Source organism: Stenella coeruleoalba (assembly GCF_951394435.1).
Source record: "Stenella coeruleoalba genome assembly, chromosome: X".
Lineage (NCBI taxonomy): Eukaryota > Metazoa > Chordata > Mammalia > Artiodactyla > Delphinidae > Stenella > Stenella coeruleoalba.
The window spans coordinates 28,979,588-28,993,473 of NC_137152.1; the positions used below are offsets into that span (position 1 = coordinate 28,979,588).

General features: G+C 43.6%; 1 protein-coding gene across 1 annotated transcript in view; it reads left to right on the forward strand.

Moving 5' to 3' along the window:
- Positions 1-13,886, forward strand: part of SYTL5 (synaptotagmin like 5) — a 234,584-nt gene that overhangs the window by 188,865 nt on the left and 31,833 nt on the right. The window contains exons 13-15 of the mRNA XM_079909888.1: positions 1,050-1,211; positions 9,764-9,872; positions 11,405-11,540. Coding sequence (XP_079766014.1) covers positions 1,050-1,211; positions 9,764-9,872; positions 11,405-11,540 — 407 coding nt within the window. The remainder of the gene's footprint in view (positions 1-1,049; positions 1,212-9,763; positions 9,873-11,404; positions 11,541-13,886) is intronic.

Consider the following 13,886-nt stretch of genomic DNA (forward strand, 5'->3'; position numbering starts at 1 on the left):
CCATGTAACCTCTTCTCTCACCCTGGACCAATCTAGCCTGGTAAGAAAGATCCAGGGAGATGGGGATGTAGACGTTATTGCCAGTCGCAGAGTAATTTATGGATCTTGTGCCCAGAATGATGGAGTCAGCGTCCATCATAGGAGGAAGTTGGTGAGCTGGGGCATGTGTCAGCGGGGTCATATGTGAAAGAAGGAACCAATATCAAAACAGATCAAAGTGAAAATGAATGAATATAGGCAGAGGGTGAATCCAGCAGCCATGACAAGATAGCAAAGATGAGCCCAAGCAGAAGAGAAAAACAGAGTGACATGGCAGATCCAGGAAGCAGGGGGCCCAGGTTAATCATGCCGGGAACAGCAAGGATGGGGTAGACGCAAATCCGAGATCAGGAGTCAGTCGGTCTGAAGTATGTCCCAGGTGGTCATTTGCTTAGGATAATCAGGAGGTTTTGAGGGTGTATGGGCTTGTGGCCCTGGATAATGTTCTGCTGGAAAAGGCAAAACCACGCCAACAATATTTCCTTTCTGCTCAACCTACGTATATATCGATTCATCCCTGCACTTAGGCTGAACTTTATGAGGTTTGGCATTTGCAAGTTTCTCACTGTCAATACTATCCTGGATTTGGGGCTTCTTGTTATAAATAAAATAAGACAGATAAATTAGAGAATTGATATATTAAACATTGTGCTTACAAAGTAGTTGTTGACAAAATAATTAGGCAAATGAAAAGCAGGTAAAACTGAAAAGGGGACAAGCTTCATCACCTGACACTTTTTATACAATATCTGAAATTTATCGACTCTCCCCCCCGAAACAGTCTGTTGATATATGGTTCAGTGCTAAGGCTCACACAAAATGATTTTATGGAATAGAACCTCGGGTGTAGCAGAAACGAAGAAAAATGAAGATTTTTTTTCTCTTGGGTTTGTTTTGTTCATATTACTAATGTATTTGATCTGAAAGCTGCTGGTAGTAAATTTCAACCTGTCCTAGAAGTGGGCAGAGCCCTCCTTATGGAGTGTGATGTTGTAAATCTGATTTTGCAGTATACCATCAGCCATGCCCAGCTGGAAACGAGAACTCTGCAGCTCTCAGTCTGGCATTACGATCGATTTGGACGAAACAGCTTCCTCGGGGAGGTGGAGATTCCTTTTGACTCATGGAACTTCGAAAATCCAAGTGATGAGTGGTTTGTGCTTCAGCCCAAGGTAGGAAATGCTTCCAGATGAGTCAAACAGTTACACAAGTAATGAGCAAAACTGATGTCACAGGCCTAAAGAATCTGAAGGCTTCCAGTTGTCAAGCGATAATCTGAAAAGGTTAGTGCAGCTAATTTGGAAATAATATAATAAATGCAAATCCATTCTTTTGGAAAGCCTTCTTCTTCGATACAGACTGTCTGTAAAATCAAGCCCCATAATCATATATCTTATTAATTTGATCTACTAAAAATGTAGTCATCATTCGAAGGTTGCCATGGATAAACAAAAGAATACATTCTATGATCCTATTAGAAAGAGAAAGCGTTCATTTTCACATAGACAAAAACAGCTCCATAGAGCACGATCAGTCTCAAAACGTTCTCTCTCTTCCTCATTCTCCACAATTCAGACATGAGCAGGTGTGCTCTTGCCTTAGCTCACAGGAGGAAGTGACCAGCAGCTAAAGTATCTGGTTTCCTACATTCCTACTTTTGAGATTCAGAACCCAGGTCTTGAGTTATAGTCAGAAAAAGAAATCTCAAAGCTGGTTCTAGAAATTAAATGCTACTATAGTATGTTCTAAACTAAACCAACAGTACCTGAGATTCACTCTATGCAATTGGTATCTCTACATTTACAGTAATTTTTGAAGTCAAACGTGAGGTGGAAAAAAGGTCACATTTACGTAACGAAAGATTGTTCTTTATAGAGAGAAGGGCAAAAAGAACATGATGGTAAAGATAGTGGATGCAGCTCAGACTTCCTGGGTTCAATCCTGGCTTCGCGACTCTGTAACCTTGGGCAAGTTACTTAACTTCCCAGGCCTTGGTATTCTCACTGGTGATAAAAGAGTTGGACATCAGTTACAGGGATGCGGTGAGGCTTGAAGAAGCCTGCTATGTGATGCTTGCAGTATCGTGTCAGGCACACTGTAAACTTCTCACTAAATGCTAGGTAGTATTTATGTTACATTGGAGTCCTTATATTGCAATTAACAGAAACCCCAGCTCATGCTACTCAAAAAAATAAAAGGAAATTATGGGCCATCGATTATCAAGCATGGCTTAATCCAGATACTCAGATCTTAGCAAGGCCCTGGCGTCTCTTGGTCTCTCTTCTCTGTGTTAGCTTCACTTGCAGACTTCATGCAGTGTGGGCCTCCCTCACTAGCTCCAGGTCTGCTTCTCTTGGACACCACGACAGCTGCAAACCTCTCATCCTTGCCTCACACTGTCCAGGAGAGGAGAGAGTTACTCCTCCTCCCGATAGTCCAGCCAATGCCCTGGCTCTGGTTCCTAATTCTCATTACATTATTTGCCCATCCTGAGCCAATCATTCTGGCTAGGGAGGTGAGATACATTGAGTGGCTTAAGACAATCAGGACGTAACTCTGGTCTTGAAGGTGGTATTGCCCCCAAAGAAATCCTGGTACAGTAGTACTAAAAAAAAAAAATGGTGAGTGGATGCTAGACAGCAAAAAACAAGTGACCATCATCAGTAACACTTGTTGATCATCATCAGTAGCAGCGTCGTTCACGTCTCATGGTTACAACCATCAGTGTGGGGTTAGCATAGCTGTCCCCATTTTATATAAGGAAACTGAGACTCAGAAATTAAATGCAATATTCTAGTGGATTTTATAAGTGTTGACCTTAAACTTGGTGTAAATAACTCATGGAAAATCTTTAGGAGGTTTAATTGGGCTATGGGTAAAATGGACAATGAAATAGAAATCCTCAAACAGGAAATAACCTCATTCCCATGACTAACGTAAATGTGGTAGAGATAGGAAGTGCAGTGTTAACAAGTCCATGATAGCGTAACATTTCTCTGACATTAAATATGAGAAATATTTGGTCATTACAGTACTAAGTTTCTTGGAATTCAATGAAAAGCCTCAACATAAAGGATAGCAATTAATCTGACTTAACAGTCTCCTATCACGTGCTTCCTTTTGTGTAATGGGTGAGCATCAAAGAATCATAGAAAATGTCCGACATATCATACGATGCGTGACACTGATGAAGGACAAGTAACATGTATCTTAGTCCATGAAGTTAATTTGTCTGTCAGAAATATAACATGAAAGCACAGAGGGGCTCTTTGGAAACCAGCTTGGAGGGTTTCCAGTCAGTTTCTTGGAAATGGTTGGAGAATTTGCACTGAGATGATATCAAAGCTCTCCCAGGCCTCTCCCAAGCATCCTCTGTGCTTCGGGGTCAACAGCTTTCCATGGTAATCACCTTCACATTGACACTGAGTGGTTTGACTTTCTATCATAAGGGAGAAGCATCTCTCTGAGGCCGCGCAAAGTGGAAACATCCTGATGGTGTTTAATGGCACTGGAACTCCTTTGGTCCTCTGCCAGAGGCTCTCTTTACAAGTCTGTCCTCAGGCTATTGTAAATTTTTCCCACGTAGGCAGAGAGCCAGAAATTCCTGGGAGCGTATGTACCCCCTGCCACAAGGCAACCCTTAGCCAATAACTGATAGATGGGGGAGTTTGAAAGCTCCGTTGCATTACTGAGTGGGAAAAGCTCTGAGGCGTTATACTCCAGAGCTCTCCTGCTGGATCTAGCTGCACCTTTGCCTGGCTTCCTCCTCTTCCCCAGCCTATTTCCCCAACCCCTTCACTGGCCTGTCCTGGGAGCACTTGCTTAATAAGTCACTTGCATAAGAATCCTCACCTCAGGGTTGGCTTCTGGGGAACGCAACTGAAACTGGTGTCTCTAATCCCTGTCATCTTTTTCCACCAAGCTCCCTCTGACACTTACAGAGGAAAGGCTGCAGATTATTCAGACTTGCTTAGATACCATGCCTTCCGAAACCAGGGAGGCAGGATACCAAAACATGCTCTGTACGCCGCCTCCTGCTTCGTGAGTGGCTCGTCCTCGGGCTGAGCTGGGCTCCCTCTGGTTGATTACCAGCCGACTCTGGGGACTGTCATTTCATTCTCCGTCTGCCCCTCAGTCATTTCAGTGCAGGAGTCACCTCATCAGCTGCAGCTAGAGCATGGGCAGCCTTGGAGACTCGATGCTTCTTGTAGATTATCCAGCTGAGGAGCTGAAGTGTGAGCTACAGGGACCAATTTCCTTAGTAATAGACGATCGGAATTAACAGTCTTTAAACATTCAGAAATACTGACATCCTTTGGCAGTGGGAAGGCTGGAAAGACACAGTGCCTTATTGCTTATCGACTCTGTGTTGGTGAAAAGTCCCTGGACACCTTCCTTTGGTTTTTTTTGTTTTTTGTTTTTGCGGTACGCGGGCCTCCCACTGCTGTGGCCTCTCCCGTTGCGGAGCACAGGCTCCGGACGCGCAGGCTCAGCGGCCATGGCTCACGGGCGCAGCCGCTCCGCGGCATGTGGGATCTTCCCGGACCGGGGCACGAACCCGTGTCCCCTGCATCGGCAGGTGGACTCCCAGCCACTGTGCCACCAGGGAAGCCCCTTCCTTTGTTTTTGCTGGGTCTTACAAGCCATATGGAGGCCAACGCAGATGGAGAAAGAACTCAAGATGCCAGATGTACTTACTATAAAGTTTCACAGTCTAACTCCCATTTACTGCATGACGTGGGACTGTTTATTAGCTATAACTCGCTATCTTACCGGAAGGCATGTTAGGTAGTTAGACAAGAAGAGTTTGTCAGTATAAATTGCCTTTCGAGTGTTCCCAGAAGGTGTGATTATATAAAGGACCTTTGAAAGTCAACAGCAAGCTTAAGTGGTTTTCCAAGGAAATCTTCGCCATCCCACCTTCAGGCAGAGTCAGTGTAATATAAGGTCCCGTGAAATGATTGCCTAGCTAAAGGGCTCTCTCTTTATGTGGCAGTTTGAGCAGACTTATGTCCATGATATATGACCCCACCTTAGACCTGTAAGTGTCTGAGTGGAAACTCTGCTTCCTACTCTGATGGAAAGTGGATCTCTAGCTCTTCAAAAAGCCTTCTGGAGCAGAGGAAGATGTCAGTGCTTTACCTGTATCCCCATTTTCATGCATACATGGCTCCCCATGGCTGTCCCTCCTGCCAGCCAGCACCTACCAATCTGTGTAGGAGAGGCGTCCTCAGGCTGCTGGACTGGGCTTGGAATGTGGGCATGGAAAGCCAGAAGAGCCTAGGTATTTAAGGCTTCTGGGGCTTGAGGGCAGAGCCCTTGATCAATAACTGATGGGTGACTCCCTTGCCTCTGATTGAGACAGCTCTGAGGTGTGACCTGTCTTATCCTCAGAGCTCCCCTGTGGGACTGAGCAAAAGTTACTTTCCATGAAACTTTGCCTTATATCACAACCTTGGTAAACCTCTCTTCACTTTGTGGTCCCACTACCCTACTACCCACCCTAATAAAACACGATAACAGGAATTCGTGTCTTCAGGTCTCCTCAGGACCCCAGAGTAGACAGCTTGTTTACGTCTTCCTTGCTGCTTCTTCCCTGCACACACGGTTCTGATCACACCTGACTCCCTACCAGTCCTTAGACACATTCTGCACAAGCCCCACTGTACTCTGCTCATCCTGCTTTCTTAACCCAGACTAATCATCTCCCCCCACCCCCCTTCGTATGTCATCATCTCTCCCATCCTTTAAGGACCAGACACGGGCCCCCTCTTCACCCCATTCTGGATTATTCTCTTCCCACAGTAGTTTCTTTGTACTTGTATTGGGAGCCACTGTCATCATTTGTCTGGCATTGAGCTTGCTGTGTGGTAGAAGCCCTCTTCTCCCAGCAATCAGGACCAATAATAGTAGGTCAGTTCATAGACTAAGTCACAGAAGTCAAACACATACCCGCTCCCCCAGTGCATTTCTTAATCATGTATTTTAACTTAAAACAAATACATGTGCATTCATTTTCAGGTCTTCTAATACAGGGGCACTTTGTTTTGTTTGAGTATGGTTTCAGTGATTGCAATTCTGTCATATCCTCCTGGCATAAATTCTGACCCTAATGTATCCTAATCAGCAGTTGCTAGTTTGCGTTTCTCTAAAGTGAAACAAAAACTTAAGAGTACTTTCAAAGTCAACCAAGTGCAAAAACCTTTCTACATATTCACCATCTTGTTCCTAATCTTTTACAGCTTGAGCCCAAATACAATCCAATAGCAAATTTATTTTCAAATCTTTAGTTCTGATAAGTCGGTCAACCTAATTTTTATAGTAGCAGCTGTCTTTTGGGACTCTTCAATTTGTGACATTCAGTTATATAATTACAGCCACAAATTGGCCTGGCACAGAGCTTCGGGGACTAATGCAGCTGACTTAAGCATGTGCTTCAGCTGATGGGAGCGGGCACGCACGGTCTTTGTAGAGGATTCTGCTCTTCGCTGGGAATGGAGAGCATTCGGGCAGATGAACAGAGCTTCTGTTGAATATATATCTCCTGGACAGAATGAAAATTCATTGAAAGCCGGGTCTCTCTCCGGGTCCCCGTAGCACTTAGCAAAATGCCTTAAAATCATTACTACAAGAAGCCATTCCATATGTGTTGGTAGAATTGAATAAACTGTATTGAATTCTGCAACCTTTTTCTGAGTAGGAGTTGGTTGAATAATGTAAAATGGTAGTATGCCAGGACAGGATGTCGCCTTGGAATTTCCTTGCAAGTGTACCAAAAATACCCCAAGATATTAGCTATGTGCAGACTGTAAGATGACTCCCTCCTTTGGATTTCTTTTGTGTGTGACTATAATACCGTAAGACTTCACCTTTATTATTTTCTACTCCCACAAGTTTTGAGGACTGTGTTTATACCAAGTCACCAGTGTATTTGAATTTCAGCTAGAAAGTAATGCAACATTAATAAATCCCAATAATGCATGTTTTGATCTCTACAAATACACTACACGTTAGTATGTGACACCTGCACATATAATTTTTTCTGCCAATATATTTTCCTACCCAAAGATCTCAGCTGAAAGCAAACAGAGCTTGCACTGGTTAACTGTTGTTGTATAGAAAGCCACCTTAAATCTTAGTGGCTTAAAACAACAATTTATTACTATTGTTCTTGATTCCGTGGGGTGACTGGACTCAGCTAGGTGGTTCTTATTTAAGGTCTCTCATACGGTTGAGGCTAGATGGTAGACTGAGGCTGAAGTCATCTGAGGGCTTGACTGGGCTGGTTGCTCCAGTTGGCCGTCTCATACTTGATGTTGGCTGCCAGCTAGGTAGGAACTCAGCTAGGCCTGCCGACTAGAGCACTGACGTGTGGCTTCTCCATGTGACTTGGACCTCACATCATGGGTTCCCAGAGGGAGAATCCCAAGAATATTCATTCCAAGAGAAGAAGTAGAAGCTGTTCATTTTAAGGCCAGGGCCCAGAAACTGGTACGTTATCACTTCTGCCATATTCTACTAGTCAAAGCAATCACAGAGCCCACTCAGATCCAGAGAGGACAAATACCTCACCTCTCATTAGCCATGGAACCAAAAAAGCAGTTGATCTCTTTTATCTGTCATAATATCCATTCTAATTTTCCATTTGTGACTTTCACATAAACTAAAATTTACTGAAACCATCAAAACAATTAGAAAAGTCCTCTTACAAGGCCCTCAAGTTAAAATAATTAAATATTAGATGGATAGTCTGTTCCACCATCTAATATCACTTGTGCCCCTGGCAAGATAGCTGAATAGAATACTCCAAATGACTTCCCCACCTTTACTAATAAGTTTTAGCACCACCAAGAGGAAGCAAAGTAAGGCAAGGATTCCTTTTGTAATGGTATCAGTCTTTTTCGCTGAGGCTTGAACAGCCTTGGGCTTTCTCGTGGGTTTTGGGGTTTCTGAATTCTTTCAGTCTGCCCTCTCTCAGAAGAGAGCAGCTCTCAGCCCTTGACTCATTGCTCAGCAGTCAAGTTCCTGCAGGAAAAGTCTGAGGAAAGTACACTACTTTTCTTACCCTATTTATGAAAAATCAAAGTTCCGTTGACTCAGAGGCTGTGGGTATGTGCTCACACCGCACTTTTAAATTTTAAGTTTGATTTTGAGAAGACTGTAGATCCCCATGCTATTGTAAGAAATAATACAGAGAGATCCTGTATACCCTTTACCCAGTTTCCCCCAATGGTCACATCTTACAAAGCTATAATGCAATGCCACAACCAAGGTGGTGACATTGATACAATCCACTCATCTTATACAGATTTCCTCGGTTTTCGTTTGTGTGTTTGTGTATTTATTTCTGTGCAGTTTTGTCACATGTGTAGCTTTGTATATTCACCACTACAGCCAAGATACAGAATGGGTCCATCCCCACAAGGATCCTTCATGCTCTTATATAACCACACCCACCTCCCCCCTGCCACCCCCATTCCTAACCCCTAGCAACCATGACTCTATTCTCCATATCTATTATTTTGTCATTTCAAAAATGTCATGTAAATGGAGTCGTATAGTATGTATCCTATTAAGCTGACCTCTTTTCGCTCAGCATAATTCTCTAGAGATTCACCCAAGTTGTTGTGTGTTTCAGTAGCCATTCCTTTTTCTTGCTGAGTAGTACTCCATGGTATGGCTGTACCCCAGTTTATTTAACCAGTTATCTATTGAAGGACATCTAGGTTGTTTCCAGTTTTGTACTGTAACAAACAAAGATGATACAAATATGTATGTACAGATTTTTTTTCAGTGTGCACAGTCTTTTACTTCTCTGGGATAAACGCCCAAGAGTGCAAATTGCTAGGGTGTATGGTAGTTGTATGTTTAGTCTTTTAAGAGGATGCCAAACTGATCTCCAGAGTGGCTGAACCATTTTACAGTCCCACCAGCAATGTTGGAGTGAACCAGTTTTTCCTCATTGAGTTTTAATGATGTGAATTACCAGTATAGCTTTTCATAGTTGGTGGCTGGCAGCCCAATGTGAACCAGACATTACTGCCTACTTGCCCCTTCTTGGACACTTAGGAAGGCCTTGAGACATCAAGGACAGACAGAGAGAAGGATCTTCTGGGGCTGTTTTCAGTGACATCTTTATTCCTGCCTCATACCCCAAATTATTTGGGTATGTTCAATGATGGGTCCAGTTCTCAATCCATCACAGGCACTCAGTGTCCATTGATTCACCGAACGTGTGTTATATATCTCCTCTCAAATTCCTTTTACTTTAGCGTTAAATGTTTTTTGGGGGTTTGTTTGTTTGTTTGTTTGCGGTACGCGGGCCTCTCACTGTTGTGGCCTCTCCCGTTGCGGAGCACAGGCTCCGGACGCGCAGGCTCAGCGGCCATGGCTCACGGGCCCAGCCGCTCCGCGGCATGTGGGATCTTCCCGGACCGGGGCACGAACCCGCGTCCCCTGCATCGGCAGGTGGACTCTCAACCACTGCGCCACCAGGGAAGCCCTTTAGCGTTGAATGTTATACTCAAATAGCTTCATAGAGTTTTCCAGACTCTCTTTTCTCATGCCTGAGGCATCTCTTGAACCAATAAGTGCCAACATAGTTGAATGGGAATAAATTGTCACATTTACGCTACCAAGTAAATATTGTACATGCAAATATGGGCTACAAAATTACAAACCAAGCATTCTCACTTTTTCTTTTCACCTGTCTCCTCTTGGCCAGGTGGAATTTGCTGAGGATATCGGCCTTCAGTACAAAGGAGAGCTGACAGTCATTTTACGTTACATACCCCCAGAGGAGAACCTGACACCTCCACTAGGACAGCTTCAAGGTAGAGAAAACAAATCAATGACTTTGATCAGGGACGTTCCATTTCTAGAAGTGTGGAAATAGGGATCAGGGGACTATGTTACTTTTACATTACACAGATGAAATGGAAAGGTTTAGGTGTCACTGTCGTTTAAGGAGAGTCGAAAAGTATACACTGTATATGGGGAAGGGTGTCAGATTCCTACAAGGAAAGGACAGAGTTCATACTTAGAGACCAACCTTAATGTTGAGATTTGTTTCCTGGAAGTCCAGGACATATAGGATCTTCCCCCCTGCCGGGTGGAGTGGGGGGTTAGGGGGAGATGGGGGATGGCCTGCTGAGAGGGGAGGTGCAGAAAGATGCTGTCTGGATTTATGACATTCACAGCTGCTCAGGGCATCCTGAGAAAGGAATTAACCTGGAACAAAAAATACAAAGGAAAAATCCAGATGGAGTCAACTTTTTTTTTTTTGCGGTACGCGGGCCTCTCACTGTTGTGGCCTCTCCCGTTGCGGAGCACAGGCTCCGGACGCGCAGGCTCAGCGGCCATGGCTCACGGGCCCAGCCGCTCTGCGGCATGTGGGATCTTCCCGGACCGGGGCACGAACCCTTGTCCCCTGCATCGGCAGGCGGACTCTCAACCACTGCGCCACCAGGGAAGCCTGGAGTCAACTTTTAAATCCCTTTTGCCCTTCTTCTTTCTTCAACTCCTACAGGCAGCCTCCTTTATCTTTCTTTTCCTATCACCCTTGTCATTGTGACCCTGTGCAACTAAATTACTATCTCTCAGCCTCAGTTGCCTCACTTCTTAGGGATATTGCAAGAATTGAATAGGTTCGTTCATACAAAGCACTAAGAACAGTGTTAAATAAAGGTGCTGGTGGAGGCGGTCGTTATTCATGTTGAGCGTATGTCATCAGAATAAAAATGTGATGCGGGAAGAGTTTCCTCTCACCCCCAAATGTAATTGTGTCTGAGCTATAGCCTTTAGAGCTGGCCCAGCATGGAGTTGAAAATGTACGCGACTAAAATATCCAAGACGGGAGTTAGGAATTTTCTCTTTGGGGGTCTTGGCACATGTGTGTGGCTTTCATTGTAGCTGTTCCTCACAGAGAGCAGGGATGTGGCCCAGGCAGCTCTCGGGGTCTTTTCTGTTTTATCCCTTTATATGTTATAGGGGAGTATTTAATTTTTTTAAATTTATTTGCTTATTTTTTTCAACGAAACTGAAAGATATATCCAGAAGGAATGCAGTGGTGTAAAAGCATTTAAGTGATTACATGGAAAAGTATACAATAGTGTAAAGATCTCATTCACTCTGAAAATGAAATAAATCTTTGTGGATTTTATTTGTAAATTTTGAAATGGAATCCATGATCTATCTCTTCCCTTCTTTTCTCTTTCTCTTCCCCTGCCCCCCATTCTCATTCTCTCTTTCTCTTTCATGCTCTCTCTTCCTCCCTCATTCATTCTCTCTCTCTCTCTCACTCTCTCTCTCTCTCTGGCTCTCTCTGTGGCTCTCTTTCTCTCTTTTTCTCTGATGGCTGATGCAGGAAAGAAGCCCTTTAAACGAGGAAAGAAGAAGGATTCTCCTGTCATCTCTGGAGGAATCCTAGAAGTGTTCATCAAAGAGGCGAAGAATCTGACAGCCGTGAAATCAGGAGGCACTTCTGATAGCTTTGTGAAGGGGTAATTTTGTTTGAGCTCATTTTCGATGGTACTTAATGGGAGATGAAAAGGTCTGTGATCCATGAGACGGTGGCTGTGGGGCTTCCGTGTTGTTCTTATTCTACATGTGTGCTAGGAAAGAACTCCCCTTCACTGCTGGCGCTTACAGTGAAAACAATGCAAGAGAGATCTGCTTATTCTAGCTCTCAGCCTGCTTCTAGCATATTTCAGGATGTCCTGTGACTCTCGCCCTCAAGACTGGCAAATTTTCCTGTGAGATTAGTTTCTCACAGGAGGAGAAAGTATGGTTTTCTACATGTAATATACTTGTATTGTGCTTTTTTATCATTTGGTGCTAACTGTATGCAACGTCAACAAAAATATTGGATCCTTGGTATTTTGCTGTCTTGGGGGAAATTGTAAAAAGTGGAGATGTCAGAGCATCATCCCTAGAGATACCCACTGGAGAGTGCCTTGGGGAAACTCCAAGACTGCCTCTTGGGCATTTGTGCCCACTTTGTGGAGCCCTGGGCAGTTTCTTGAGGGAATGCAGCCCTTTTAATGGACATTCTTACCCGTTCAAGGCAACCCAAACAACAAATCCCTCCTGATTTCTATTTGAGATTTTTCTCCTATAATTAGAAGAACTAGAACCAGCAGGATATTTTTCATTCATTACAACAAACACATACATGCACACGTTCCAAGCACTAAGTCCTGCAGTTCCAAAAATAAGACACGGTCCCTGCTCTCACAGAGCATCACAAAATGCATAAGGTAAAACAAAGTCCCGTGTTGCCAGCCGTGAGGTTAATTCTTTGAATCAGATGACAGTATCATTCCTCTCCTCAATCCTTCTTAGAAAAGTGTAATTTTTCCTACAAGGAAATGAGTCAATCCTTTATGCTCACACAGTCTAACTTTGGTAAGGGCGGTAATAAGGAGAAGCAGATGTCTGGGGCTTCCCCACTGGTGAGCGTGTGTGCCTGAATCCTGGTCCATCTGTCCTTGACTCTTTCTCCCAGGAGGTTTAAGCACAGAAGAAATGCTTTCTGTGGATTCTGCCGTTGAAATTTGCTTCCCCAGCCCTACCATCTAGCTCTGGCCGCTTCCTGCTCACTGGTGGGATAAGGGTATGGCTTCTCGCCCGTGAACTCATTGTGGGCTTGCACGGATGACTTAACATCTTCTGGAATAGTTTTTACTTTATCATGTTGAGCGTTTATGAAGCAGAGATAATAAAGGACAATATCTTTGTTATATATATATATATATTTTTTTTTTCCTTTTTAAAGGCCAGTAACTTTCTAGTGAATTCTCTCCCTAGTTACACTTAAACATTGAGCTGATTTTAAAGGGACCTCAGATTTTTTGAAAAAGAGCATGAGAGAGCAAGAATAGACCTTTGTGTAAAATTTAATCTTATATATCAGTAAATATTAGGTCTGTCCGTGAGCCAACATAACAGTGGCTTAAACAAGACAAAAGTTTTTTCTCTCATATGTAAACAAAGACTAAAGGTAAGCTATCCCATTGGCCAGAACTTAGTCACATGGCTATGTGAGCTACAAGGGAGGCTGGGGAATGTAGTCTTTATTCTGGACAATCTTGTGCCTAACTTTAAAAAAATGAGGATTTTTGTGTTTTTTTGTTTTTTTGTTTTTTTTTTTTAGAAAAATAGGGAGAGAATGAATTGGGAGGTAAGCAGTCTCTGTTTGGTACATGAAATGAAATCTCAAGTGTCATAATGTATCTTCTTTATTGTAAGGCCATTTGTGGTCTTTTTCAGGTTTGATGTACTAATTTCATACCCATAAGTCTCCTTCCCTAAAGTCTGCTCCCTGACTCGTCAGGTACTATGATCAAAAACAGAGTAGAGAAAATGAGACAGTGAAGGGAGAGAAATTGATAAAAATATGTTACTAGGCAGGTTACCACTGTGAGCAACTGGGGCTCAGTTCCACTTAGGAAGGAACTCTGTGGAATGTACCTTAGGATCATCCCTTCAAGGGACAGGGAAGCTGGGAGACTCATCCACCAATTTCTAAAACTCATTGGTTGAGGGTTGCTCCTGGGGACATTAAATTCCCAGTAATTCCAGGGTTTCCTGCACAGAAGCTGAGTCAGCTCACAGAGCACCGAAGTCCTTAATTAGAGAAGCAAAGAGACACAGGCACTTGAAGTAGGAAGCTGTCCACATGCCAGGAAGTGCTCATCGTGGCTTCATGTCACCTCAGAGGTGGGCCAAAGGTAATAGGAGGCAGAACATTATTACATAGTGTCTCCCACAGGAGGTATTTTCATTTCAGTAGGAGGGAAGGACCAATACAGGATTAGAAAGTAGAGGATGGGGGACTTCCCTGGTGG